We start from the raw sequence: 27,241 nt of genomic DNA on the forward strand, positions 1-27,241 counted from the left end.
CACACTGGACGAGGACGAACTGCCAGTTGAAGACATTTCCAAAATCGGCGAAGCGGACTTGGGAACCCGACAAAGTCGTCAATTTAGCGCTCACGTCCGCATGTCCTCTTGCAATGATGAAGGGCTATCTTATTCTTGCGAAACAAAGTATAAAACTCAACTCCCGTGGATACAGTTTTTTAAATAAGGCATTTTGTAAACGGTCGTAAATTTTGTTTGTTTGTTTCACAGGATCCGGTCAAATGGCATCCGCAAAATTTACAAGACGAGGTACAATTGCTGTTACGGTACCGTTCGTGAGGCAGGTGAATTCGGCTGTCACGCCGTCGAGTTGCGTAGCCTCCAGGTATACATACATATACAAATGCGGATCTGTGAAGAATTGTATTTGTGTAGTCAGGTAGAAAGAAGACTGGTCACTAACCCTCTTTCTGACTGCGCATCAATCCAAAAATAGGAAACCGTTTTCGCCCTTGGCGGACGCAGTTTTCTTTCCCTAATGGCGGAGGCTGAAGTTGACCCGAAATTCCTCAACCAAAACCACACTTATTTTGTTCCGGTTGATCGTTCCTCACCTGCAGCCAGCGATGTAGCTAATGATGTGGTAATAATTTTTTTTTTTGTAATTCAATCCCGTAAATTGCGTTTCTAAACCATTGATTGTTCCGCAGAATACTCAGAACGAAGGGCTGACGACCGATGTTAAACAGGATGAGTCGGTCCGCTTGCGTCGCCAGGCCACCACCATCATGCGGATGGATGCCGAGCCCCGTGACATGACCGAAGTTCGCACAGTCGTCCGTGGTCACATGGTGCCCGGAATCTACCTCACTTCAAATTTCCGCGACGAACAGGTATTGAATTAATCAATTGTGATAATTTTAAAAATTCCCATTTTTTCATTTGTAAACGTTTTACAGTTGCTGGAGACGGAAAATAGCGAGGCCAAGATCCGCATCAATATGTACAACGCTCCGGCTCGCATTTATACAGCCAACTGCGTCCGTTTGGTCTCGACAAACAATTACGCCCACCAGGGTGTTATTCACATGCTCGATGGAGTCATGAAACCCGCCACCAAGACCATCGCCCAGTTGCTGGAATCCGAGCCGCATTTTTCATCCTTCCGCAAACGTAATTTCATTTTTACACAAAGACAATTGTGGTTAAATTGATAATCATTTTCATCATTTATTTAAAAACAAAGTACTCAGAGAACAAGATGTCACCATGTTCAGCCAATCCGGCCAGTTGACAGTGTTCGCTCCAACTGACGACGCCTTCGCCAAATTGAATCCGGAATTGAGAGGGCGTCTCCTGAAAGGCGAGGGCTGCGTGCACAGCGTAGTCGAACACCACGTGCTGCCCAATGTGATCTGCTCAACTGTCATCCAAGGGCGGGCCCGTTCGACTTCTCTCCTCGGCTCTTCCCTGCTGCTGGAACGTGACTTGGAGGGCAAACTCTACGTTAACGGCAAACAGGTGATTACACGCGACGTCGTGGCCTCTAACGGCGTTCTGCATGTCATCGATGGCGTCCTCATTCCGGAAAACGCTCGCAGCTTTAGTCAACTTCTCTCCTCCCACAATCTCACCGAGTTGGCCCGTTTAGTCGAAGCCGCAGGTACAATGTCAAGTTGGGGACTTTTTGTTATCAGCTCGGAGATAAATAACGGTCGATTTATATTCACACTTGGAAAAAAGGAATGGTCCCCATGTTGGATTCCCTCACCAACGCCACGCTGTTCGCTCCAAATAACTACGCCATCCGCTCCATTCCAGATGAGGTCAAACAGTCGTGGATGACCAATCCTGAGAAACTGAAACAAGTTCTTATGTACCATTTGGTTCAACCCGGAGTCCGTCAGGCCGGCCTAGCCAACAACCAAATGGTCGAGACTGGACTCAAGGGCCAGAGCGTCCGCATGAACTTTTATCAGTCGGTATGGCTTTTCTCGGAGAATTATCATTCCAAAAAATCAATTAATTTTAATTAATCTTGTTTAATAGATGCCGTTCTTCAATGCGGCGCCGCTTCGGGCCAGCGTACAGTGCGGCTCTGTTCTCCGCTGGGAGCAGGATGCCTGTAATGGTAATGTCCACATTATTGACCGAGTTATGATCCCACCGGAGAATAGCATCACTCAATGGTTGGCCAACAATCGCAGTTTCTCTATTATGACAACACTCCTTAAGGTATAGTTAAACCCAAATGATTTTTTTAATACATTCATTAACATAACGGGGCTTTGAATGTTGGTCAATAGGATACCAAATTGAATGAAATTCTCAGTGCTGAGGGCACTTACACCGTTCTGGCGCCTCCTGATGTGGCATTCTATCAAATGCCCGAAGAGGTCTTATCCGAAATTACAAAAGATCCCCGTAAAGCCGCCACTATTTTGAAACAACACATTCTACCTGGTAATTGTACACATTAACCTGATTTGTTTTTATTGTTAAATTCAAAACCCAGCTGTTTCTAAATGCCGTTTTGTTTTATTTTTCTTAGAACACGTGTGCTGTTCTGGATTCCGCGGTGATTGGTTCACCAGCAACCGCCGTCGCACTATCGATGGAAGCTGGATATCTCTCCAGCGCCACCTTGACGGAAGTCTGACTGCTGGAGACTCTCACATTCTCTCGTGTGATCAACTAGCCCTCAACGGTGTCATTCATGTTGTGGATCAGGTAATAGCCTTAAAATCGCCAGTATTAATGTTGACGAACTTAGTCTTATCCGTTTGTGCTAATTTTAATTAATTCGTTTCTAGGTCATTATGCCAAAAGCAAATGCTCTACCGTTCTTGTCTGGCACTCGACGACTTGGACTTCCCGGAATGGAACTGATTTTGAATCATGGCAAACAAAAAAGAATTTAAGTTAAGCAAATCGACATACATCATCAAAATTTGATAGCCAAGACCGTTCTCTACAATACCGTTTCCATATTTTTTATTTTTTTTATTTACGCTGTTCTTTACGTAAGTATCATCGATTGGGGGAAGAAAGCATTTTCCTGTTTTGAGTTATTATCAACCTTTTATTCAATGAAACGACTGTATATTTATTCGTGATTGGTTTTTTTTATTTCCTTACTCTATTGCAATAATTCGGATGAGCATTATTTTTTTTATTATTCATTGTAATATTATTATTACTATTCCGTTGTAGCCCATCCGGTTAAAGTTTGCTTTGCTGGACAATACAAAATGTAATGTATGGGATCGAAGAATTTCTTTTCCCTACGTAAAATTGCGCATTATAGGTGCACCCTGAGCATCAGTTTGAGTTTGAGTTATGCACATTTTCTTTCCAAAGCGATGATTAAATCAAAGGCACCCTAAGGAAATTGTGCTGAAGTTTTTCTTAATTGGATTACAGTTAATAACATTCTATGTGTGATTAAGAGGTCAGCGCGGCAACAGCTTTATCGCCCACCGTCGTGGCGCTAGGTGATTACCATCAACCATCAACCATGGGTGAAACACATGGCCTACTGAACTTTCAGTAGGCCATGGTGTAACAGCTTCGAGTCTTCGACTTCGATAGACAATTTTAGACAGCGTTGTTGCTGTGATAGACTCTGTGTAACACGTGGTTAATTGGTCAGGTCATCAGCCAACTAAGTTTTTCTCTTTCTTTAACATTGTCTTTGAGATTTTCGGCTTATCCTTACATTCTTATTTCTGTAGTACATCTAATAAAGAGGCTTAACAGAATGGATTCACATGAAATCCCAGGTCCAATGCTGCAGCAGTGTAATACAATTGACGCATATGATGATTCTATCCATACAGAAAACAGATTGTCTAACGTATATGTAACACGAGACGAATTTCTGCATCAGCTTGCTCAGCTGCGGGAAGACAACAGAAAAGAAAGACAGCTAGAATTTAAAGAAACCAGAGATGCAATGCTAATTTTTAGCAATCATGCGGAAGCCAGCTATGATAAAGGTGCCCATTTTACAACTCATTGTTATTTGCTTTAAATTTAAGTTAAAATGTTTATACTCAACAACACGGGTCAACTTGTTAGGTTTAGCAAATGAGGAAAAAATTGCAAATTTGGAACACAAAGTAGGAGGAGTATACCAAAAGTTCCAGGAGTTGAATGGCACGGTAGACAACTTATCAAGAGAATGTGAAATTTTGAAGCAGCGAATGGTGGAAAAGATTAAAAAAATCACTGAAAAGGCAAGAAACAAATTAATGGAGCACTGTACCAGTAATTTCTTTAGAAAAACTAAACTTTAATTTCTTATATTTAGGAAACAATGGAGAGGATCAAACCTACTCAGCTCAGCCCATATGTTTCAAATGGATCATCAACCATAACACTAGAAATGGCTGATCGCTGTGCCAAAGCAGTTTTTGTCAACAATGATGTCGATATCAAGGACAACACCGAGAAATTGAGTTCTGTTAATCAGAAAGTCAGCTCGATCGAAAACAAACCGCGGTTTTCTTGCGAGATTTGTGGCCATGTAAATTAATTCTTTTGCATAGCCTATAGGCCTACTCTTTTGTTTTCCATTATTTTTTCATGAATTTTTATTGAAATGTATTAGGGAAATCTTTTGAAAAATAGTCTAATCTCACACATGAGAAAGAAGCACTTCTTGACGAGTCGTGGTAGGCCCATTGGGGAAAATCGTCCTCAGGTGGAAAAAGAATTCTGGTGCACTCACTGCAAAAACAAGGTACGATTTCAAAATTGAAGTTTATAATCGTTCCAGGATCGAGATTGATTTATCAATTATTATGTCCTAGAATTTTGTACATGCTAAAACGTGTGCAAAACATGAATCAGTTTGTGTTCAAAAGCCAAAGCCCACAACCGCTTCCGCGACAATGGAATCATCTTCAGTTCAAGAATCCGGGAAACTGGACCCATCGATTTCTTTAGCTACAGCTGATGAGTTTACGTAAATTTACTGATTTCATACATTATGAAACATTTTTATTAATAACATGAACTCGATTTGATTGTTTAGTGATGGGCCCACAAATTAACTACTCTGATGCGTCACGTTGAAAAGTTCCACTACGCTCAGTAATACCGGCGAAAGAAACTCCGCTTGTATGATATCTCAGTTACCATCTTTTCATTAATCGTATGTGCTTTTCATCCGGAAAATTAAGAAAGAATTTTTCTGTTTTATTACCACAACTTTTCAAACATTTTAATTTAATTTGCTTCTCTTCACTTAATGTTTTTTTTCCCTTTTACTATATGTCGTGTGTGTTCGTTTAGCGACGGGCACAAGTTAATTTGGATATTTTACGTGTGTGTACTGTGTACCTTGAAAAAGAAAAGTCATCCTAAACAATCTTTACGTTCAAACATGCCCACCATCAGATGCTCTGCTGGACAATACAAAATGTAATGTCTGGGATCGATCTACCCTGAGAATCAGTTTAGTTATGCACATTTTCTTTCCAAAGCGAATATGAAATCGAAGGCATCCCTAAGGAAATCATGCTTAAGTTTTCCTTAATTGGATTACAGTGTGTAACTGTGTATCTTGAAAAAAAGAAGTCCTAAACAAGCTTTAAATTCAAACATGCCCACCAGATGACCTAGACGTCAAGTGTTGTTTATTGCCATTTGGTTGTTGACTGTTGAGACCAAAGCGCCTCATCTTTCCACGTGCATGTCATTCAGCCGGAAAGCCGTTATATTTCTCACTGTGTCGTCGCTCATGTTGGCTACATTTACGTGTTAGATACAAAAACGACTAGCCACCGGATTGAATTCGTGTCCATGTGTCTTCCACGAGAAGTTAACTTGCAGGCCTGACTGGTAACTTAACTCATTGATCTAAGCAATTTGTAGAAGTGTAAACATGTTTTTTTTCCCCTATTTATTGTGGCTGCCTTTGGAATTCATTTACATTTGACCTTGAGCCACCTTATAATTACCACTCATTCCCCTTATCTAATTTTAATCATTCGGGTTTCCCATTCTCCCCTAATTGGCTGTTACCTATAATCTAAATTGATGAGTGACTCTCCATATTATAATGATACAAATAAGCCTTCGTAGTTGGATTTTTCTCTAATATTCAGCAAGGTAGAATTACTTCTTGATATCTTTTCTTTCAACTTTTATTTGTTTATCGTTAACGTGCGTAAATGTTGTTAACCAGAACTCCTCCATTTCCATGTTCTTTTTTTTCCCCTATGTATAGGTCCTACCTTTGAGAATTTTCACTGAAAAAAACCCACATTCATCACATTTTTAAATTGAAATCACAAAGTAGCGTGTACATGCTTCATTTTTATTAGACGTAGTCTCGGCGGCTCGGCCAATCAGAAAAAGTTGGGTGTACGCGCTTACGTATCCAGCGAGGGGCCCAACGGCGGACGTGCGTTTGATCGATAGGCGTTGCGTCCATTTGAACCTATGTGAAATCTTGGATCGACCCAACAGTGTCCCATTGTCTGGAGAAAACTGTGACTGGACGATAAACACTGTTCCTCTCAACGATTATGGAGAGCTCGGATAACTTCGTAAGTTTTTCTCTTTTCCAGGTTTTGTTGATTGAATCGATTTAATGTTTTCTTTCTCATCACATGAAAAAAAAAAAACCCACAACAGGGAAGCGAACGAAAAGGGCGGCGCGGGGAGTTAGGTATGTTTGTATGATTTCAGCAGCCGCTCGGCTGACTGCTCGATTATTATACACATTTTGTTTGCATATTTTACATGGTGGCATTGCGATCACGTTCTTTTGATGCGGCTGTTCCAGATTATCGCTACGACTTCCTGTTCCACTGGGCTGCAGAATCTTGTTCCATCACCAAGCAAGATGTTATTGACAGCTTGCTGCAAGAAATCTGGGTAAGCCAAATGACATATTGCCAGATGTTGTTGTCGCGTGTTGTTTGTGACACCACAACACTTCACGAATGCATTCCGGGTCTTAAGCCCATCTGTCATCACAACAGCTAACCAAAAAACGTTTTATTATGGGGGGGACTATACTTCTTTCTTTTAGGTTAGGAATATTCACGATTTCGTCTTGAAGGTACGTAGATAATTACATCACCTCATCTATGTATGTCACACCACTGAGTTATTCGTCTTGCAGGATACAAAAAGGACGGTGTTGATCTTCTACCAAGCATTTCAAGATCAAAACTTGAAGAGTCGAGTCGAAAAATCCAACCCTTCCAACAACAAACTCGTTGCTCCGAATAAAACCGTAAAATATAGTTTGAATTTGCGCACTTTTTTAAAAACATTAAATTTGCCAATATGAAACAACGTTATAAAATACCCTCCCCCCGTTCACAGTTGGTTGTCGTGAGTGACGAGAGGAAATATCCTCTAGATGGAATAGCAGTCTATTACTTCAAACTCAACGTCAAGAAAATGTTGACCGAAGATAACGTTCACCGCGTGAGTTCATTCAAATTTCGTTGTTCGATAGTTTGTGGAAAATTAACAATTGCGCTCTGCCTTACAGGATTTGATGGTCGGGATGTGTGACGCCATGGAGGAGGAATTGCTTTCAAATTTTATTCAGCTCCTCCATCACATTTACCGGCCCGCTTTGGAAAGTTTGCTCTTCTTCGCCGACGAGGGTCCCGATAAAACCCGCGTTTACGAGGAGGTCCTAATGGCTATCCAGTCGTTGTATTCGTCACTTAAAGGTATTAAACATTAACCCGTTAATTTTATTGGATTTTATCAAAATATTTTCTGTTCTAGTCTCTGAGAATATCCTGAAACACGACAACACTCTGTTGGCCCAACGGCAAGTGGATAACCTGGATCTACCGAATGAATCCAAGAAACGTGCAGACTTTATTCGCCATCCGGATACAGTGGCAAAAGCGGAGAAGATTGCTACCGATTGGCTTTCCATGATCGAGAGGGTGCGAATTATATTTCAAAGTTTATCACAATTAAGAAATAAATTTAGCGTGTCCTTTTGTGCAGGAAAACTGTGAATCCGAGATGCTGCGCCGCGATTGCGACGACGACAGTCCGCGTGACGAGATCGAGTACTGGAAAACTCGAAGTACCCGCTTGAATTTGATCCAGCAACAATTTAACAGCCCACAAGTGGCTCTGGTCGTTCAGTGTCTCAACGTGAATCGTTCCAAACTAATGAAACGTTGGGTAGAAGCACTTAGGAAATTGACGCACTGCTGTCACGAAGCCAATAACAATACTCTTTATTTGAGCGATTTCGAAAATCACTGCAAAACACTTTACGTTTGGGATCCGGTAAATTTCTTATTCATTTAACTCAGTAATTAGTATTAATTTTGATTTATTTCGAACAGATTCGTCTTTTGCCCACAATCAATCAACTTTTGAGCACAGTTCGACTTATTTGCTGCGTGAGTCTTTACTACAATACTTCAGAGCGAATAACTTCACTTCTAGTCAAGGTAATATCAAGGTGAAATTGATAATTGATATTCAGAGGGGACCTTTAAATCGGTTTATAATTAGATTACCAATGAACTGATTCGTTCGTGTCGGAGGCATATCACTAGTCACGGTAGGGAAACTGTTTGGTCACGACCAGCGTCGGTTGTCAAGCCTTTACTGCAGGATTGTTTAAATCTACACACTGCCTACAGGTATATTTCTGTGAAATCAACCATTGAACTCTCATCAACTTTACCCTATCAATATTTATTTCATGATTTCATCGAAACAAAAACAGGAGTGCTTATGCAAACATGAAGCAAGACTTGGAATCTTATCAGAAAAGCGTCCAGCAATCTCAGCAAAATCAACTCCAGCCTAAAGAACAGTCGACATTGACCTGCAGTGAACACTCGGTCTTTGGTAAATTCGACGCTTTCTGCGCTCGACTAAGAAAGATTCTCCGGCTTTACGACGTCATTGACAAGCACGAAAGTTTACTGAAAAGCCGTATGGAGGGCCTGCTGCAAGAAGAAGAAGGTATGACACTCTTTAAAATTTTTGTTTAATTTCTTGTACTAAAATTCTTGATGACGAATGTAGTGATGGACGAAATATTAAGGAGATATCATGCAGCTGTCAAAGATATTACATCGCGACCTTACGATTACTTGAACCACCGGATGCTCGGTTTTGACCAACACATGTCGGAATTCGAAGCCAGGCTCAACGATCTCAAACTCTACGTTGGCAGTTATTTGGAGCGTGCTTACGATCCTGTTTGGGAAACAGCCCAGGCGATGCGCTTCCTTCAAAAGTTCCAGCGCATCGGCCGCGTCATTCCCGTTGTGGCTATGGAAATCAAGCACAATCGCATTTTGAATCAATTGCTAGCCGATATGGATAGACTTGGCAGAGTTCTAGTCAAATTTGGAGATGAGCCTCCTATTCCGAATAATTTTTCGCCAACGACAGGTCGGTCGAGTAAATTCTACGTCAAAATGACCTGAAATGTTCTTAACTTTTTCGTTTTTTTTTTTTTTTTAATATAATAGGGAAAATGATGTGGTGCGCAACTTTACAGCGTTGCCTGGAACTCAGGCTTGAAGAACACGCGCCAATTTTGCACAGCGAAACTGGCCGGCAAGTGTTTCGCAAGTACAAAAATGTTTTGGTCAACATCGTTCAGCTCGGCAACTATCATCTGCGCTCCTGGACATTGCTCAGTGTATACATTCGAGCATACAGTTTTCGAATAATAGTTTTATTAATTGCCCTGATTTTTGGTTTTTTAGGCAGCCGAAGTGGAAACATGTCTATCTCAGAATATTTTGACTCCAAACCTTGAAAACCCGCATTTATTTTCCGTCAACTTCAATCCCAAAATAATCTCGCTGTTCCAGGAAGTTCACTGTAAGATACATATCTGTAAATTAGCCAAACTAATTCATAACTTCATTTTTATTACTAGGCGCCTGTCAAGCCGGGCTTAAAGTTCCGGCATCATCCGTTTTTATTTTCGCTCGTAAAGGATTACTTTTAAAGATGAAGGACGAGGCCCAGGTTTGTTATTTTTATATATTTTAAATGTCTGTTAACTTCACTAAGAGAATATTCCGTGTCCAGTACTTGATAGAAAATCACAAGTCATTATTGGACTCGATTGATGCGGAGTTGAAACCGCTTCTCTGCTGTCACGTCCATCAATTGTATTTGACACTCCGTCCGGCCTCGGTGGCACTAAGCTGGAACCTCAAGCAGTCGAAATGGAACCGTTTCTTTAATCAGTGCCGCAAATCGATGGTGCATTTTAAACTGCTGTGCCAACGGTTGGAAGACATTCGCATCAACCAGCTGGAACGCATTTTGGATTCCCTCCGCTATTTTACATTGTGCCCGGACAGCAGTAGAGACAGGACTTGGGTGCCTGACGAGTTTATTGATGCCGTCAAAGATGCTTGTCGCAAAGCCACTTCGGTAATTGAATTATAATTTTAACAGTTTAATTATTCAAAATACATTTTTGCTCCCAAATTAATTACAGGAAATTCAGCAGAGGAATTGGCTTTTAGAAAATGGAGTCTTTGAATTAATCGACCTGATCAGAGTGAAGGATGTCATGAAGTTTTTTGAAATTCCAACTGAGGCCATTGCGGCGCAAATTGAAAAAGGAAGGACGTCATTTTCTTCATCCGCCAAAACGGCACGACCCAAATCGATTACTAGCGACCGGAAAAAATCTGAAACCAATCCGGATTCGAGTCGCATCAGTAGCAAAAGTCCGCCAAGTGCTCAATATGGAGAGCGAGCGTCAAAGCGCAGGACAAGTAACGGTGGAGAAACTAATCGAAATGGATTGCCACCACTTAATCCAGCAGGCCCAACCGGCAAACCGCCTCCGGCGCCCAGCAAAACGTCTCAGATCAGGACAAAACTACCGAAACTCAGCAGCAAAAGATCAAGTCCAACCAAAGAGCCAAAAAATCCGCCGACGTGTTTGCCTCCATTATCGGCAAGATCCAATTCCAGTCTTGCTTCCGGCCAGGAATTTTCATCTCGGAAAAACTCGGTCATATCCAACGATGGTCGAGACGAACCTAACGTGATCCTGGTCGCAGATTACGGCTTCCTAGTAGTCCAATTGGAGAAGGCCATCATTGAGTGGAAAAAGTTGTACTCTAAAAGGATCCTCCAGGTTATCGTCACTTGGCTTCGCTCCCAGATTGACCAGATGCGTTACTCGGTTGTCCCGCCACCCAATCATAAAAGCGGAGTCGTCCAGCAGCAACACACGGCTCTGTTCTTACTTCATTCGCAGTTGAATCACACAACAATCGAGATCACTCCGAGTTTGGACGACATTCAAGACATTATTCACACGGCAGGGAAAATTATGTTATGTGTCGCCAAAGGTATGTCGAGTGTAATTGTTTTTAAATTTAATACTTTTACTGGATTTATTACGAATACGCAGGGATTAAGCGCTGGCAATATCGGTCCGCTATCGAATCGAGATCAAATGTGATGTCGGCGGTTAGACACAATATTTACGTTTCAGTTTCGGAGAATAAAGAAGTTGTCAAAGGATTGAATCTGTTGTCAACATGCTTGATTCACGTCAAAAGTGTAAGTGTTTATTTTAAATTAATTTCGTGGTTCATCTTTGAATTAAGTGCGTTGGTCTGTTAGACTTGTGGAGAACAATTGCGCCAGTGGGAGAATCTCTGCAAGGAGATTTGCTGCTACAATCGACGAGTTGTCGTTAAAAATTTTGTCAATAAAAATCCATCAGTTTGGGATTGGTAAGAAAATCAAATTCATTTTATTGATTCATTTTATTTAAAAAAAATTACTTGTCCAGGGATCAGCAATTGCGTCAGTTTCGGCAGTTGGAAGATGTCGTTGAATCACAGAAAAGTCTTCTGGAATTTGGCCCCATTCACGTTTCAACGAGTACGAAACTTGACCACCCACAAATTGAAATATAATTCAATAATGTTTTTATTATTCAACAGCCAAAATGCAGGCGACATTATTACAAGAAATTCAAGAATGGATGGAAGCCTACACCACCGTCCTGTATCGAAGGACGTTGCGTGATATGGAACGGTTAATGGTGGTATTTAATTTGCTGGACAAGAAGCTCGATCGCAAAATCCGTGACCTGGAGGACACCAGGATCTCTATGGATTGTCTGCGAGATATTCGCATACAAGAAGTGGAATTTGAAATGGCTATTGAACTTGTTGAGGTACACGAAATCCTTCTAGCCGACGTGTAAGATTTTGTTAACAATTTCTTCTAATTATTAGGAAGCGATTGGGATCATGATGAAATTTCACGTTCCACTTACTGAAGAAGATGTTGAACGGGTGGACGCCGTGCGGATTACTTGGCATCGATTGCAGCAGCGCTCACTGGATCACCATTGTCACCTTGTGGCTATTCAACCCAGTTTCCGACAAGAATTGCTGGATAATTTGACACAATTCCGTGTCGATTGCACTCAATTCTGCGCCGACTACGACGTTGATGGTCCAATGATCCAGGGCCTGTCTCCACGAGAAGCATCCGACCGTCTACTCCTGTTCCAAAACCGTTTCGATGCCCTCTGGAGAAGATTGACGTCATACGAAGGCGGAGCCGAACTATTTGGATTATTGATGCCCGACGTCCCGGAATTGAACCGCATCCGCAAGGAACTGAATTTGCTTCAGAAACTCTATCGATTGTACAACGACGTTATCGATCGCGTTGCAGCCTACCACGACATCAGCTGGAACAGCGTCAACATTGAAGACATAAACAACGAACTCATCGAGTTCCAGAACCGTTGCCGTAAACTCCCTAAAGGCCTGAAGGAGTGGCCGGCCTTTGGTGCCCTCAAGCGAACCATTGACGAGTTCTCCGACTTGTGTCCGCTCCTGGAATTGATGACCAACAAAGCCATGAAGCCTCGCCATTGGGTACGCATGACCGAGATCACTGGGCACGTCTTCCACGTCGAACTGGAAGGATTCTGCTTGCGCCAAGTCGTGGAAGCTCCGCTCTTGCAGCACAAGGAAGACGTTGAAGATGTTTGCATTTCCGCTCTCAAGGAGAAGGACATTGAAGCTAAATTGCGTCAAGTCACCAACGACTGGACGACGAATCAATTGACATTCACAACATTCAAAAATCGCGGGGAATTGCTACTGCGCGGAGACAGTGCTGCCGAACTCATATCCATGCTGGAAGACTCTTTGATGGTCCTCAGTTCCCTCTTGTCCAACCGCTACAACGTCCCGTTCCGGAAGCAGATCCAGAAGTGGGTGACGGATCTCTCCAACACCAATGAAATCCTGGAGCGCTGGCTGATGGTCCAGAACTTGTGGGTTTACCTGGAAGCTGTTTTCGTGGGCGGAGACATCGCCAAACAGCTGCCCAAAGAGGCCAAACGGTTCCACAAAATCGACAAGTCGTGGCAGAGAATGATGGCCCGTGCTCACGAAACGTCCAACGTCGTCATCTGCTGCGTTGGCGACGAAACGCTCAGCCAACTCCTTCCGCATTTGCAGGACGAGCTGGAGCTGTGTCAAAAGTCGCTGTCCGGCTATTTGGAGAAGAAGAGGCTCAGTTTCCCACGTTTCTTCTTCGTTTCCGATCCTGCCCTTCTCGAAATTCTTGGACAGGCTTCAGATTCTCACACCATTCAAGGCCATCTCTTGTCCATCTTTGATAACACGGCTTGTGTGAGATTCCACGATCAGGAATACGACAAAATCCTGGCCATCGTTTCTACAGAGGTAAAAATAAGAAATAACTTCGTACTACAATTGAATTTGTGTTTCTAAACTTATTTTAATGGATTGATTTCAGGGAGAATCGATCGCTTTAGAACAGCCAGTCCGTGCGGAAGGCAGTGTTGAAATATGGTTAATGCGTCTCCTGCAGGAAGCCCATCGTTCGCTGCATTCCATCATCCGCCTGGCCAGTCAGGCTATTCAAAACACCGAGTTCAATCTGCTGGAATTCTTGGCCGCTTTCCCGTCTCAAGTGGGTATCCTCGGTCTTCAAATGCTGTGGACTCGAGACGCTGAATCGGCTCTCGCCCAGTGCCGATACGACCGCAAAGTGATGCAAGAAACCAATTCCAAATTCCTGGAAGTCCTCAACACGCTCATCGAGCAAACGACTAAGAATCTCGACCGACTGGAACGTATCAAATTCGAAACGCTCATCACCATTCACGTCCATCAACGTGATATCTTTGACCAACTTTGCCGCACTGGCATCCGTTCCATCACGGACTTTGAATGGATCAAACAGTTGAGTTGCCTAATATTTCGTTTTATTCTAATTCAATTCATTTTATTCGTTATTTTTGTTCCAGGTTTCGGTTCTATTTTAGAGCCGAGCACGACGAGATGGCCATCAGTATCACGGATGTTTCATTCACTTACCAAAATGAATTTTTGGGCTGTACTGAGCGGCTGGTCATCACTCCGTTGACGGATCGTTGTTACATCACTTTGGCTCAAGCCTTACACATGTCCATGGGAGGCTGTCCAAGCGGTCCAGCTGGAACGGGCAAGACAGAAACCACTAAAGACATGGGCAAAACGCTGGGTAAATACGTCGTCGTCTTCAACTGCTCCGACCAAATGGATTTCCGTGGCCTTGGTCGAATTTACAAAGGACTGGCCCAATCGGGAGCGTGGGGTTGTTTCGACGAGTTCAACCGAATCGAACTGGCCGTTCTGTCAGTGGCTGCCCAGCAAGTCGCTGTCGTTCTCGCCGGCAAAAGAGAAAAGAGGAAACAGCTAATCTTTACGGACGGCGACACTATCGAGATGAATCCGGAATTCGGAATCTTTTTGACGATGAATCCCGGTTATGCTGGACGTCAACAACTCCCCGAAAATCTCAAGAATCAGTTCCGTTTCGTCTCCATGGTATGTTGAACTATTTCAAATAAAAATTAGAAATAATTCATTTCCATTCAAAGATGGTGCCCGATCGACAAATTATTATCCGTGTCAAACTGGCCTCTTGCGGATTTTTGGAAAATATTACACTGGCCCGCAAGTTCTACACTCTCTACAAACTCTGCGAGGAACAGCTGACCAAACAGGTCCACTACGATTTCGGTTTGAGGAATATCCTGTCCGTTTTGCGGACGTTGGGAGCCACAAAACGCGGAAACGTCCGGGACTCGGAGAGTATGATCGTCATGAGAGTCCTGCGGGATATGAATTTGTCCAAATTGGTGGACGAGGATGAGCCGTTGTTCATGTCGCTCATCGGCGATTTGTTTCCAACTACGGCGCTGGAAAAAACGAACTACGCAGACCTGGAAAACGCCATCAGGGAACAGGTCAAAGCAGCTGGACTCATTATGCATCCACCTTGGTTGTTGAAATTGATCCAGCTGTACGAAACGCAACTTGTAAGACACGGAATCATGACCTTAGGACCGACTGGCTCCGGAAAAACTGCTTGCATTCAAATTTTGATGGTAATTTGTTAATCATTTGTATTTTTAATTAGATTTTGAAACAATTTTAATTCGCAGAAATCGCTGAGTGCTTGTGGTCAGCCACATCGAGAACTCCGGATGAATCCCAAAGCCATTTCGGCCGCTCAAATGTTTGGTCGATTGGATGTGGCCACTAATGATTGGTGAATTTAAAAAGTTAAATAATTGAAGCGCACAGAATTAAAGAATTATTTAAATTATTTCCAGGACTGACGGCATCTTTTCGGCATTGTGGCGGAAGACTTTGCGCACGAAAAGAGGTGAACACATTTGGTTGGTCCTCGACGGGCCCGTCGACTCTCTCTGGATTGAAAATCTCAATTCGGTCCTGGACGATAACCGCACCCTCACGCTGGCCAATGGCGATCGATTGCCCATGTCACCTTATTGCAAAATCATCTTCGAGCCCCACAATATCGACAACGCCTCACCCGCCACAGTATCCCGATGTGGAATGGTAATATTTGTTTTAATTTGGTATTGAATTAAAAGAGAAATGCAGCGGTTTATTCAATGATTTAAACTTCAAAGGTGTACATGAGTTCTTCCGGCTTGGATTGGCGCCCGTTGCTGGCCGCCTGGCTTTTGAAGAGACCCAATACTGAAATGGAAGTACTTCGAAATATTTTCGAAGAATCTTTTTCGCCAATCTACCAGTGGAGCAGGCAGAATTTGAAATACATGATGGACGTCCTGGAATTCAATATTATCAACCAGGTTTGAATTATTTGTTTGGATTTAACGTTTGTGATTTTTAACTGGTAATTTTTAAATGATTTCCAGGCGCTGTGTCTTTTAGAAGGTTTGATTCCAAATGAAGACAATGAACATAAAGAAAGCACCTACGAAAGATCGTCCTCTGCCCTAGGGCAGGCACCAGACGGCCCTCAACCAGAGATCCCAGAACTAGCTTTGGATCTGAAAGGTTTGAAAGGCCGTTCAATATATTTTAAATTTCCATAATTATCTCGTGTTTATTCTGTTATTTCAGTTCTCAATAACGATGTTGGCGAGTCGGGATCAAAAGGTGGAACGACACCTAGAGTCACCCGTCTTCAGCTGGAACGACTTTACGTCTTCTCGGTGGTCTGGTCCATCGGCGCCTTCTTGGAGATTGAGGATCGAATTAAATTAGACGCATTCCTGACTATGCATTTCTCTCACCTGGCTCTACCTCCCAAGGAGCCCGATAGCGAGGACACTGTCTTCGACTTTGTTGTCGGAAGCGATGGTGACTATAAGTTTATTCACAGTATGTTTGAATCGTTAATTATACCGTAGTTGATTGAATTTCAGGTGAATGGGATCATTGGAGAAATCACGTTCAACCATTCCAATACCCTGAAACGGCCATGATCGATTTTGCGTCCATGCTGGTCCCCAATGTTGACAGCGTCCGCACGGAATTCCTGTTAAATACCATCGCCAAACAGGGAAAAGTAATTTTTCTTCTTTTCATCTTAAATTATTAGGACAACTAATTGAATTGTTGAAATTCTCTATAAGCCCGTCTTGCTCATTGGAGAACAAGGATCGGCAAAGACTGTCATGATCAATGCTTATCTCAAAAAACACAAGAGCGACTACAACCTCATCCGCTCTTTGAATTTCTCATCGGCTACCACAACGTTCCAACTTCAAGTAAAAATCTTCACCATTTTCTAAAAAGAAAATGACAGAGAAATTATTAATTATGTTTTGGGATTTATAGCGAACTATCGAAGGTTGTGTGGATAAGCGAATGGGCAACACTTATGGCCCGCCGGCTGGCAAAAAGTTGACCGTTTTTATCGACGATGTTAACTTGCCGTATGTCAACGAATGGGGCGATCAGGCCACCAACGAAATTGTACGACAATTGCTGGAGATGAAAGGCTTTTATTCCTTGGAAAAACCGGGTGATTTCACCCACATTATCGATCTCCATTTCGTCGCCGCTATGATCCATCCAGGTAACCTTTTTTTTTCTTCCGGATTAAAATCGATTATTGATTGCTAATCCTTAATCATGATAGGTGGAGGTCGCAATGACATTCCGCAGAGATTGAAACGACATTTCTGCATATTTAACTGCCCTTTGCCATCTCACACGTCCATGGATAAAGTCTTTGGTACCATCGCTTCCGGTCATTACTCAATCAAACGTGGATTTTCACAAGAAGTCCGTGAATTGGTGGAGAAACTCGTACCCCTCACCCGACTTCTTTGGATGTCAACCAAAGTAAACTGACTACGCCAGAAGTAAAAAAATGTTCAACATTTCAAATTAATTTCCTTTATTTGAATAGGCTAAAATGTTACCCACTCCAGCTAAGTTTCACTACATTTTCAACTTGCGCGATTTGTCTCGCATTTGGCAAGGAATGAGCAGTTTCTTGTGCAACGTCATCGACAACACTAGAGTGCTTATGGCTGCCTGGAAACACGAAGTCACGCGTGTCATTGCGGACAGGTATATAGATAATTAATCAGTTTTAAATAATCTCCCATTTAACTTAAACTTTTCAACAACAGATTTACCGTCCAGGCGGACAAGGATTGGTTCGAGAAAGAACTCATCCAGCATGTCGCAAAATACCTGGGCGATGAATTCATCGAATTCGTCCAAGAGACTCAATACTTTGTCGATTTTATGCGGGACGCTCCCGAACCGACAGGTGATGAGACGGAAGAAGTCGACATGGAATTGCCTAAAGTCTACGAGCCCGTCCAGTCGTTTGACGATCTCCAAGATCGTCTTAACATGTTCCTGACGCAATACAACGACATGGTTCGAGGCCACGGAATGGATTTGGTTTTCTTCCAAGATGCTGTCGAACATTTAATCAAGGTTCACATAACTTTGATTCGATTAAGAATTATTTTAAAAAGCAAAAATATTTTTAGATTTCGCGTATTCTTCGACATCCTGGTGGCAACGTCCTTTTGGTTGGAGTCGGTGGATCTGGCAAACAGTCGCTAACTAAACTGGCTTCCTTCATTGCCGGATATAAAACCTTCCACATTACTCTGACTAGGTATTTTCTTATCTTTCTGATGTCTCCTTGTTGAAATTGAAATGATTCTATTCACATTACAGATCGTACAACGTCGGTAATTTCCTGGAGGATCTAAAAGTCCTTTACAGAACTTGCGGTATTCAAGGCAAAGGAACGACTTTTATTTTCACGGACCAAGATGTCAAGGAAGAGGCTTTCCTAGAGTACCTGAACAGCGTATTATCTTCCGGTAAACTCTCGACTCATTGGAGTTTATTTGAATGAGTTCTTAAATTCCTCTTCTGCCTTAGGAGTCGTTTCGAATCTGTTTAACCGCGACGAGCAAGGTGAAATCATCTCGGAATTGATTCCCATCATGAAACGTGAATTTCCCAAGCGTGAATTGAACCAGGAAAATGTTATGGAATATTTCATGTCACGAGTCCGACAACATCTTCACATCGCCCTTTGCTTTTCTCCGGTAACTTTTTCTTTACTTATTTTATTTGTGGCTAATGTCATTAACGAATTTTGCTTTTGTTGTTAGGTGGGAGAGAAATTCCGTCAGCGGGCGTTCAAATTTCCCGGCTTGACTTCCGGTTGCACGTTGGACTGGTTCCAACCGTGGCCAAGAGAGGCCCTTGTCGCCGTAGCGCGGCACTTCCTCGCCGATTTTACCCTTTTGAATCAAACGGACTTGTTGCACGAAGTGGAGAACGCCCTGGGATCCATCCAGGAGAGCGTGGCTGAAACGGCCAAGGAGTATTTCCAGAGGTTTAGACGATCGACTCACGTGACGCCCAGGACCTACTTGAGCTTCCTGTCCAGCTATAAAACGGTTTTCGCCAATAAAACGATGGAAATTGGCGGAATGTCCACTCGAATCGAAACGGGTTTGGCAAAACTGCAAGAAGCTTCCGAAACGGTCGAAAAACTCAAAATGGATCTAGCGGAAATGGAGAAAGAATTGGCCCTTGCTTCCGAAACGGCCGAAACGGTCTGCCCATCCATAAATATTATTTATTCTAAAAGTTCTCATTTTAACTGGGATTCATTTGTAGGTGTTGGTTGAAGTGACGCATCGAGCCCGTGAAGCTGAAACAACCAAAAATCACGTCTTGCTGGCCAAAGATCGAGCACAGCAGCTGGTCGACGTCATTGCGGCTGACAAAGCCGTGGCCGAACAGAAACTGGAAGCCGCCCGTCCTGCTCTAGAGGAAGCGGAAGCAGCCCTGAATACCATCAAACCAGCTCACATAGGTTCAATTAACTAACTTCATTATTTAAAAAGTATTAATTTTTGACGTTTCAAATTATTTACAGCCACCGTGCGTAAATTGGGTAGACCTCCGCCACTCATTATGAGAATCATGGACGCCGTGTTGATCCTGTTCCAGCGTAAAATCCAACCCGTTTGCCATGAACCAGCTATGGGAGGATTTAAACCTTCCTGGAACGAATCCCTCAAGGTAAATGTTTTCCTTAGCTTTCATTGAAACAAAAACTAATCTAATGCTCTTGTCACGCAGATGATGGCCAGCACGAGTTTCCTGCAGCAGTTGCAATATTTCCCGAAAGATTCCATATCGGACGAAACTGTGGAACTTCTCGAGCCATACTTCCGGGACGAAGAGTACAACATTGACACAGCCAAACGCGTTTGCGGTGACGTTGCCGGATTACTTTCCTGGTCTCGAGCAATGGCCTTTTTCTTCACAGTCAACAAAGAAGTGTTGCCACTAAAAGTATTAATTCAATTGTCTTTTAAACACAATTTTAACAGCTTAATTCAATTTCGTACAAATAGGCAAATTTGGCTCTGCAAGAAGTTCGATTGTCGGCCGCCATGTCGGAGTTGGCCAAGGCGGAAGACGTTCTGTCCGAGAAAGAGAGAGCCCTCGATTTCGTGACGTCTCAATACGATTCGGCCATGGCGGATAAGAGGCGCTTGACGGAAGCGGCCGCAGTTTGCCGTAGGAAGATGGGCATTGCCGCTGCGTTGATTAGCGGACTGAGTGGAGAGAAACTTCGCTGGACTTTGCAATGCCGAGCCTTTAAAGAACAAATCGGCCGCTTGGTGGGCGACGCCATTCTAGCCACCGCTTTCCTGTCTTACGCCGGCCCCTTCAACCAAGAATTCCGGACGAAAATTGTTCAGGCCTGGAAGAAAACTCTGAAAAATCGGGACATCCCCTTCACGCCGACCCTCAACGTTGCCCAAATGATGTCCGACACGGTCCAGCAAACCGAGTGGACGCTTCAGGGTTTGCCCAGCGATGACCATTCCATCCAGAACGCGGTTATCGTCGTCCGTTCGCATTCGTACCCGCTTTTGATCGATCCTCAGGGTCAAGGCAAGAACTGGATCAAAGCCAAAGAAGGGATGAATGAATTGCAAACGACTTCGCTCAATCACAAATACTTCCGGACGCATTTGGACGACGCTCTCTCCCTTGGCCGGCCGTTGTTAATCGAAGACGTCGGCGAAGAATTAGATCCCGTTTTGGATAATCTACTGAACAAGAATTTTATCCGGGCCGGTTCGACAGAAAAGGTCATTATTGGTGACAAGGATTGCGACATTATGCCGGGCTTCACTCTCTACATCACCACCAAATTACCCAATCCAGCCTACACTCCGGAAGTGAGTTCCAAGGTGACCATGATCGATTTCACGGTGACTCAGCGCGGATTGGAGGATCAGCTGCTGGCCCGCGTCGTCTCAGCCGAACGCTCTGACCTGGAAGCCGAGCGGACGAGTTTGTTCGAGTCGGTGATGGAAAACAAGCGACTCATCCAGCAGCTGGAAGACAATCTGCTCTTCCGGCTGACTTCCACCGTGGGTAGTTTGATCGACGACGAGGATCTGCTGATTGTCCTTCACGACACCAAGATGACGGCCCAGGAAGTCAACCACAAACTGGTCGTTTCATCCGAGATGGAACACAAAATCAACACGGCTCGCGAGGAATTCCGTCCAGTGGCCACACGAGGATCGATCCTCTACTTCTTGATCGTGGAAATGTCCCACGTCAACGTCATGTACCAGACGAGTTTGAAACAGTTCCTGCACCTCTTCGACGGATCGCTCAGCAAATCCATGAGGACGCCCAACATACTAGAACGGGTCAGTTCGGTCCTCAACACCCTCAACCGGGAAGTGTGGGCCTACACTTTGCGGGGCCTTTATGAGCAGCACCAGTTCCTTTTCACCCTCTTGATGGCCATCAAAATCGACTTGCACAATGGCTCCATCACCCACGCCGAATTCATGAAATTGATCAAAGGAGGAGCCTCGCTGGATCTCAACACAGCCCCGCCCAAACCGTACAAATGGATCCTGGACGCCGTTTGGCTCAACCTGGTCGAATTGAGCACGCTCCACCCTTTCACGGATCTCCTGCAACAGGTGCTGGAGAATGAACGCGAGTGGCGATCCTGGGTGGAAAAGGAGAAACCGGAGCAAGAGGAAATCCCGTGCGGCTATACCAAAGCCCTGGCCGGAATAGCTTTCCGGAAGCTTTTGCTCATCCGCTCGTGGTGCCCCGATCGGATGTTGCAGTCGGCTCAGAACTACGTCATCCATTCGTTGGGAAATCAATTTATCGACTCTCCTTTGCTGGACTTGGAGGTCATGTGGAGCGAATCCGAGCCCCGGGTTCCGCTCATTTGCGTTTTGACCACTTGTTCCGATCCTTCACAGAAGATTGAGCATTTGGCACGTCAAAGAGATATCGAGATCAAAGCCCTGTCCATGGGTCAAGGCCAGGAGATTCACGCCAGACGTTTGCTGGCTGATTCCATGTCGACTGGACACTGGTTACTCCTTCAAAATTGCCATTTGAATTTAGCTTTTTGTCACGAGCTCCTAGAGTCCTTGATGGAAGGTGATGTCCATGCGGGATTCCGGCTGTGGATCACTACCGAAGTGCATCCGCAATTCCCGATTAGTTTACTCCAAACGGCCATCAAATTCACGAACGAACCGCCGCAAGGAATCCGCGCTTCGATGAAACGGACGTTGACCGATGTCCCGCAGGATCTGCTCGACTATTCGCCATCGCCCTCCTGGCCAACGCTCGTTTACACTGTGGCTTTCCTCCACACGGTGCTGATGGAACGTCGTAAATACGGGCCGCTCGGCTGGAATACTCAGTACGAGTTCAACCAGTCGGATTTGAACGGGGCGATCCAGTGCGTTCAGAATCACCTGGACGACATGGATCCTAGGAAGGGTATTTCATGGCCGACTATTTGCTTCATGATTGGAGAAGCCCAATACGGTGGCCGGGTAAATTACTTAATAAGTTTAGGCGATAATTAAATTACATTTTGATTTAATTCATTTAAAAAATTAAATTTCCCCAGGTGACGGATGATTTTGACAAGCGGCTGCTATTAACGTTCACTTCTCTGTGGTTTAGCGACCGGATACTTGCAGCTGGTTTCGAATTTTATCAGAATTATACGTTGCCCTCCGGAGTGAACGCCAAGAGCATTGGTGGATGCCTGGATCATGTCGCCAATTTACCTGCAACAGACTCGCCTCTGATTCTAGGACTGGACTCTAACGCTGAAATCACTTACCAAATGAACAGGTATCTCAGTCTAATACAATTCATCACCACCGAATGAACGTTTTTCACCATTTGTGATGGCAGAGCGCAAGCTATCCTGGACACGATTCTCTCCATCCAGCCGAAAGAAGGCGGCAACATACGCGGAAGTGACACGAGAGAGTCGGTAGTCTATCGCTTGGCTGACGACATGCTGGAAAAAATGCCCAGAAACTATGTCGACCATGAAGTCAGGGAATCCCTCAACAGGATGGGTCCCTTACTGCCCATGGCCATTTTCCTTCGCCAGGAAATCGATCGAATGCAACGGGTCATTCTGACGGTATTCAATAATCAATACGCCCAGTCGTCAAAATCAAATTTAATCATTTTATTAAATATAAAGGTGCGCAAAGTGTTGCTGGATCTGAAACTGGCCATTGAGGGAACCATCATCATGTCTCCGCATCTTCTTCAAGCGATGGACGCCATGTACGACGCCAGAGTGCCGGAAATGTGGAAGGGCATCTCTTGGGAGAGCTCGACGTTGGGTTTCTGGTTCACCGAATTCCTGGAACGTAACACCCAGTTCACTCGATGGGTTTTCCAGGTATTGATTTTTTCTTGAGTCTCATTTTTATTTTTCCCCTCCGATTTTGTTTGAACAGTTTTTAATTCGACGCAAAAATTCCAGGGGAAACCTAAAGTCTTTTGGATCGCCGGATTTTTTAATCCGCAAGGCTTCTTGACGGCTATGCGACAGGAAGTGACGAGAGCGCATCGAGGCTGGGCCCTCGATTCCGTCGTATTGCAAAGTGTGATAACTCGACTGAGTAAAGAGGAGGTGACGGACCACCCCTCAGAAGGTGTGTCATCATTTTTCTTTTCAAGTTTTGTTTTGGTATTATTCTTCCGCAATTATATTCAAATTTGTCTTTTCATCTACAAACAAACCAAAAAGGAGTTTATATTCACGGAATGTACCTGGAGGGCGCCTCACTCGACCGCAAAACGGGCAGGCTGGTGGAAACGAAAGGCAAGATCCTTTACGAGCCGATGCCCGTCATTTACGTCTACGCCATCAATTCGACGGCTGGCAAGGATCCCAAATCGTACGAATGTCCCATCTACCGCAAGCCCATCCGTTCCACGACGACTTACATCGGCTCCATCGATCTGGAAACGGATGTCAATCCCAAACATTGGACACTGCGGGGCGTGGCTCTCTTGTGTGATATCAAATAAGACCTACCCAAATTTTTAGAACAATTCAAATTATTATTATTCCGCTTCGTAGTGGATGTGTCTTGACAGTAGGTTACAAAAAAATCATATTTACAAAATTTGTTAACAACACAAACCCCGTGTATTATGCACATAAAACTTTTTCTTTACTTCTTCCAGAAGTTATAAACTGCTACGAAAAAAAATCCAGTCGTCTTATTTTTTCATTTTTTTCGCCCGAACGAAGCTGTATACGGCGGAATTGTTTTCGATGGCTTCTCAATGACATGACTCTAAGCTTCTTGTCACACTTGTAGTTTCGGCGCATTCAATTGGATTTGCCGCGCAGGCCATATTATACCAGATCCTCTGCAGAACCAGCTACTACACACACAGCACACACAACTTATGGCCACCGCTGTTACTAATTTGATTAGGAGCGCGGGGAGGGCTAGACATTGTGCTCCAGGCTGTCGTGTTCCTTCCTTGTGCTCTGGCTGGGCTTTTTCCTGCTTCCATTTGATTGCTGATGTTCGTCACTCGGTGATCAGCCGCTGCAGTGCTCCGCTGTGTTGTCTTGCCTCATCAGCCGAATCATCACGTATAACAGCCATCCGCCATGCCACCCAAAGACGATCCCGAAACTGCCAAGTTGAAACAGGAGCTGCAGGCTCTCATAGAGCAATGCAAGGTAAATGCGATGACGCTATTTTCTTAGCTAAGTAAAAATTCATTCACGCGTTTATTATTCATTTTTCTGTGTGTCCAGGGAAAGCAAAAGAGTGTCGCTGATACGACACTGGAAGCTTGTACGTCTAGCGTTGAGGATATTCCGCGGATCAAGGCATCCACCCGGCGGATGCTTAAAGGCCACATCAACAAAGTGACTTCTTGCCATTATTCCGGCGATTCCCGGTAACGTAAATTTTCCATTTCAATCAGTAAATAATAATCCGTTCTACTTATTTAAACCATTGTATTTTCTTGGGTGTAATCACATTTCTTACTTGGGGGTAATTTATTTGTGCTGGATCGATGCGGAATTCTCGGGTTATTATTGTAGGAAGCCATTTGAGTTGTGTCTATAAGAAAACAGAAGGGAAAGGTCATTTTCAACTTTTGAAAATGACGAAACAAACAGGATTAACTCTATGCTCCATAATAACCCCGTGCCGAGTCGACACGTACACACAACCGGATATAAAGACGGCAAAGGGAGGGGGAAGAAAACAAACGCTTTTGACGTCGGATTAATTTTGTTGGGTTGTTTGTTTTCATTTCCTATTTACTTACTGGGATTTTTATTTAAATATTGTGCAGGCATCTCGTGTCCGGCTCTCTTGACGGTAAGCTGATCGTGTGGGACACGTGGACTGGTAACAAGATCCAAGTCATTCCGCTGAGATCGGCATGGGTGATGTGCTCCGTGTTTGCTCCTTCGGGCAACTACGTTGGTAAGTGACAACTTTTCTAGGTTTTGTTTGATCCTGTTGATGATTTACGGTTTCGTTTTACTCTTAGCCTGCGGTGGCATGGACAACATGTGCACCGTTTATGACGTCAACAATCGTGATAGTTCGGGAGCAGCTAAGATTACTCGCGAGTTGGCCGGCTACGAAGGTTTCCTTTCCACTTGTCGCTTCTTGGAAGGTCAGAGAATTGTTGATTTATACTGTTAATTCATTAAGTTATAACGGGATTTTATTTGGTTATTAAACAGATGGCAAGATTGTGACCGGCTCTGGAGACATGATGATTACTCTCTGGGATCTGGAGGCGGGCAAGAAACTCGACCAGACACCCGCCCATGTCGGTGATGTCTGTTCCATGTCACTCAAAGTGGAGCAGAACATTATCGTCACCGGCTCAGTGGATCGATGCATCAAACTGTGGGACGTCCGGACGCTCAAGTGCACCCAGACTTTCTTTGGACACGAAGCCGATGTCAACTCTGTTTGCGTAAGTTTTTAAAAAAAATCAATTTTCACTAACCAGGATTGATTTCAATTGAAAACTGTAAACAACATTTCATTTGGCACATGTATAGTTCCACCCTTCCGGCACAGCCTTCGTTTCGGCTTCGGAGGATAAAACTGCCCGTCTGTTTGACATCCGTTCCGATCAGCAGGTAAAAATGAAAAAAATAATCAAAATCAAGTGAGACGTGTCATTTAAAATATCGATCCGTATATACAGGTATGCGTGTACCGACCTCCTACTGCCAATTCCAGCCTGACTTGCTGCAGCGTGTCTCAATCTGGACGAATCCTTTTAGCCGGATCGGATGACTCGACGGTTCACCTGTGGGATCTCCTCAAAGGAGAGCATAATGGTATTACGTAACTTTATATTAAGTCAAATGATTTGTACAACTGCTAACGCCATCGATCCGCCAACGACTAACAGGAAACCTTCAAGGACATGAAAACCGAATTACCGGCCTTAGCGTGGCTGACAGCGGTTTAGGCATTGCTACGTCTTCCTGGGACAATGCGGTCCGCGTCTGGGGATAAAAAACACACGGCCGTCAACATCGTGTTCACGACTTCCATCGGGCTGGAAATAAACCAAACTTTTATCAGATGCCAATTTCAATTAGAAATGGCTCGTATTAATTTTCTTCCGCCTTTTCTCTTTATTAAACTTTCCCCATCAGTTCATTTCCCACCAAAAAATTCACTACTTCCCTCTAAGAAAAGAAAATCACGAACGTAGCGTAGGTATAAGCTAATATATGACAAGACAGAGAGAGCCATATTTCACCCGAATTAACATTTTTGCCGAGTTGAGGTGATGTTATGATTTCAATTCGACTCATCAGTCGATGGAAGAATAATGTTGCCGATATTTCTGTTACGTCCCGTTCCGTTCGAGAAAATACACATTCATTTAACTCTATTCTGAAAATTAAATCAATTGATTTTCATTACTTTAAACCATAACCCTGATTACGACGAATGAATCTACGTCATAATTTGAATTTTTCAGAGCATTCAAATGTTCGCGCCATTTTTTAAATGTATTTAAAGTTAATCTAAATGCAGTTGATTCCGAGGGGCGGTAATATTCCC

General features: G+C 43.8%; 4 protein-coding genes and 1 long non-coding RNA gene across 5 annotated transcripts; all 5 read left to right on the top strand.

Annotated features, from left to right (window-relative positions):
* The first annotated feature begins 6 nt into the window (after positions 1–6).
* Positions 7–3,228, top strand: LOC124335726 (transforming growth factor-beta-induced protein ig-h3-like). The gene is made up of 11 exons (XM_046789157.1): positions 7–147; positions 232–346; positions 458–604; positions 672–854; positions 921–1,134; positions 1,208–1,624; positions 1,705–1,943; positions 2,011–2,196; positions 2,268–2,424; positions 2,513–2,691; positions 2,775–3,228. Exons 1-11 carry the CDS (start codon positions 101–103, stop codon positions 2,880–2,882), a joined length of 1,992 nt encoding a protein of 663 aa, XP_046645113.1. The 5' UTR covers positions 7–100; the 3' UTR covers positions 2,883–3,228.
* A 297-nt stretch (positions 3,229–3,525) lies between these two features.
* Positions 3,526–3,870, top strand: LOC124338184. Its single transcript, XR_006917687.1, has 2 exons — positions 3,526–3,600; positions 3,696–3,870. It is a non-coding gene; the product is annotated as an uncharacterized LOC124338184 (long non-coding RNA).
* A 46-nt stretch (positions 3,871–3,916) lies between these two features.
* On the top strand, positions 3,917–5,418 carry LOC124338120. Its single transcript, XM_046792192.1, has 6 exons — positions 3,917–3,959; positions 4,042–4,199; positions 4,274–4,489; positions 4,574–4,705; positions 4,776–4,930; positions 5,000–5,418. The coding sequence occupies exons 1-6, from the start codon at positions 3,917–3,919 to the stop codon at positions 5,016–5,018; spliced, it is 723 nt and encodes a 240-aa protein (XP_046648148.1). The 3' UTR covers positions 5,019–5,418.
* Positions 5,419–6,112: 694 nt separating this feature from the next.
* On the top strand, positions 6,113–24,568 carry LOC124338181 (dynein axonemal heavy chain 5-like). Its single transcript, XM_046792255.1, has 50 exons — positions 6,113–6,518; positions 6,607–6,640; positions 6,758–6,849; positions 7,007–7,036; positions 7,100–7,213; positions 7,306–7,410; positions 7,478–7,664; positions 7,723–7,889; positions 7,954–8,244; positions 8,304–8,411; positions 8,476–8,606; positions 8,693–8,934; positions 8,998–9,369; positions 9,450–9,622; positions 9,690–9,807; positions 9,866–9,957; positions 10,021–10,371; positions 10,439–11,306; positions 11,369–11,520; positions 11,584–11,696; positions 11,756–11,847; positions 11,910–12,145; positions 12,207–13,679; positions 13,753–14,201; positions 14,267–14,828; positions 14,882–15,391; positions 15,449–15,555; positions 15,620–15,869; positions 15,944–16,129; positions 16,196–16,337; positions 16,404–16,643; positions 16,709–16,851; positions 16,919–17,053; positions 17,124–17,364; positions 17,428–17,633; positions 17,701–17,864; positions 17,927–18,242; positions 18,299–18,429; positions 18,492–18,640; positions 18,702–18,871; positions 18,938–19,387; positions 19,452–19,650; positions 19,714–19,859; positions 19,920–20,135; positions 20,198–22,681; positions 22,759–22,988; positions 23,052–23,289; positions 23,353–23,556; positions 23,641–23,812; positions 23,908–24,568. The coding sequence occupies exons 1-50, from the start codon at positions 6,498–6,500 to the stop codon at positions 24,189–24,191; spliced, it is 14,286 nt and encodes a 4,761-aa protein (XP_046648211.1). The 5' UTR covers positions 6,113–6,497; the 3' UTR covers positions 24,192–24,568.
* A 101-nt stretch (positions 24,569–24,669) lies between these two features.
* Positions 24,670–27,068, top strand: LOC124338182 (guanine nucleotide-binding protein subunit beta-2-like). Its single transcript, XM_046792256.1, has 8 exons — positions 24,670–24,861; positions 24,940–25,085; positions 25,491–25,624; positions 25,692–25,820; positions 25,891–26,129; positions 26,218–26,298; positions 26,367–26,502; positions 26,577–27,068. The coding sequence occupies exons 1-8, from the start codon at positions 24,790–24,792 to the stop codon at positions 26,681–26,683; spliced, it is 1,044 nt and encodes a 347-aa protein (XP_046648212.1). The 5' UTR covers positions 24,670–24,789; the 3' UTR covers positions 26,684–27,068.
* The last annotated feature ends 173 nt before the right edge of the window (positions 27,069–27,241 follow it).

This window comes from Daphnia pulicaria, chromosome 4 (assembly GCF_021234035.1).
Source record: "Daphnia pulicaria isolate SC F1-1A chromosome 4, SC_F0-13Bv2, whole genome shotgun sequence".
NCBI lineage: Eukaryota > Metazoa > Arthropoda > Branchiopoda > Diplostraca > Daphniidae > Daphnia > Daphnia pulicaria.

Coding starts and splice junctions, on each gene's coding strand:
- LOC124335726 (XM_046789157.1), top strand. CDS start 101: ATGTCCTCTTGCAATGATGAAGGGCTATCTTATTCTTGCGAAACAAA. Junction 2,197..2,267: donor TTATGACAACACTCCTTAAG/GTATAGTTAAAC, acceptor GTTGGTCAATAG/GATACCAAATTGAATGAAAT. Junction 2,692..2,774: donor TCATTCATGTTGTGGATCAG/GTAATAGCCTTA, acceptor ATTCGTTTCTAG/GTCATTATGCCAAAAGCAAA.
- LOC124338120 (XM_046792192.1), top strand. CDS start 3,917: ATGCTAATTTTTAGCAATCATGCGGAAGCCAGCTATGATAAAG. Junction 4,490..4,573: donor CTTGCGAGATTTGTGGCCAT/GTAAATTAATTC, acceptor GAAATGTATTAG/GGAAATCTTTTGAAAAATAG. Junction 4,706..4,775: donor GCACTCACTGCAAAAACAAG/GTACGATTTCAA, acceptor ATTATGTCCTAG/AATTTTGTACATGCTAAAAC.
- LOC124338181 (XM_046792255.1), top strand. CDS start 6,498: ATGGAGAGCTCGGATAACTTC. Junction 15,870..15,943: donor CAGTATCCCGATGTGGAATG/GTAATATTTGTT, acceptor TAAACTTCAAAG/GTGTACATGAGTTCTTCCGG. Junction 22,682..22,758: donor AAGCCCAATACGGTGGCCGG/GTAAATTACTTA, acceptor AAATTTCCCCAG/GTGACGGATGATTTTGACAA.
- LOC124338182 (XM_046792256.1), top strand. CDS start 24,790: ATGCCACCCAAAGACGATCCCGAAACTGCCAAGTTGAAACAGGAGCTG. Junction 24,862..24,939: donor CTCTCATAGAGCAATGCAAG/GTAAATGCGATG, acceptor CTGTGTGTCCAG/GGAAAGCAAAAGAGTGTCGC. Junction 25,625..25,691: donor TCCTTCGGGCAACTACGTTG/GTAAGTGACAAC, acceptor TTTTACTCTTAG/CCTGCGGTGGCATGGACAAC.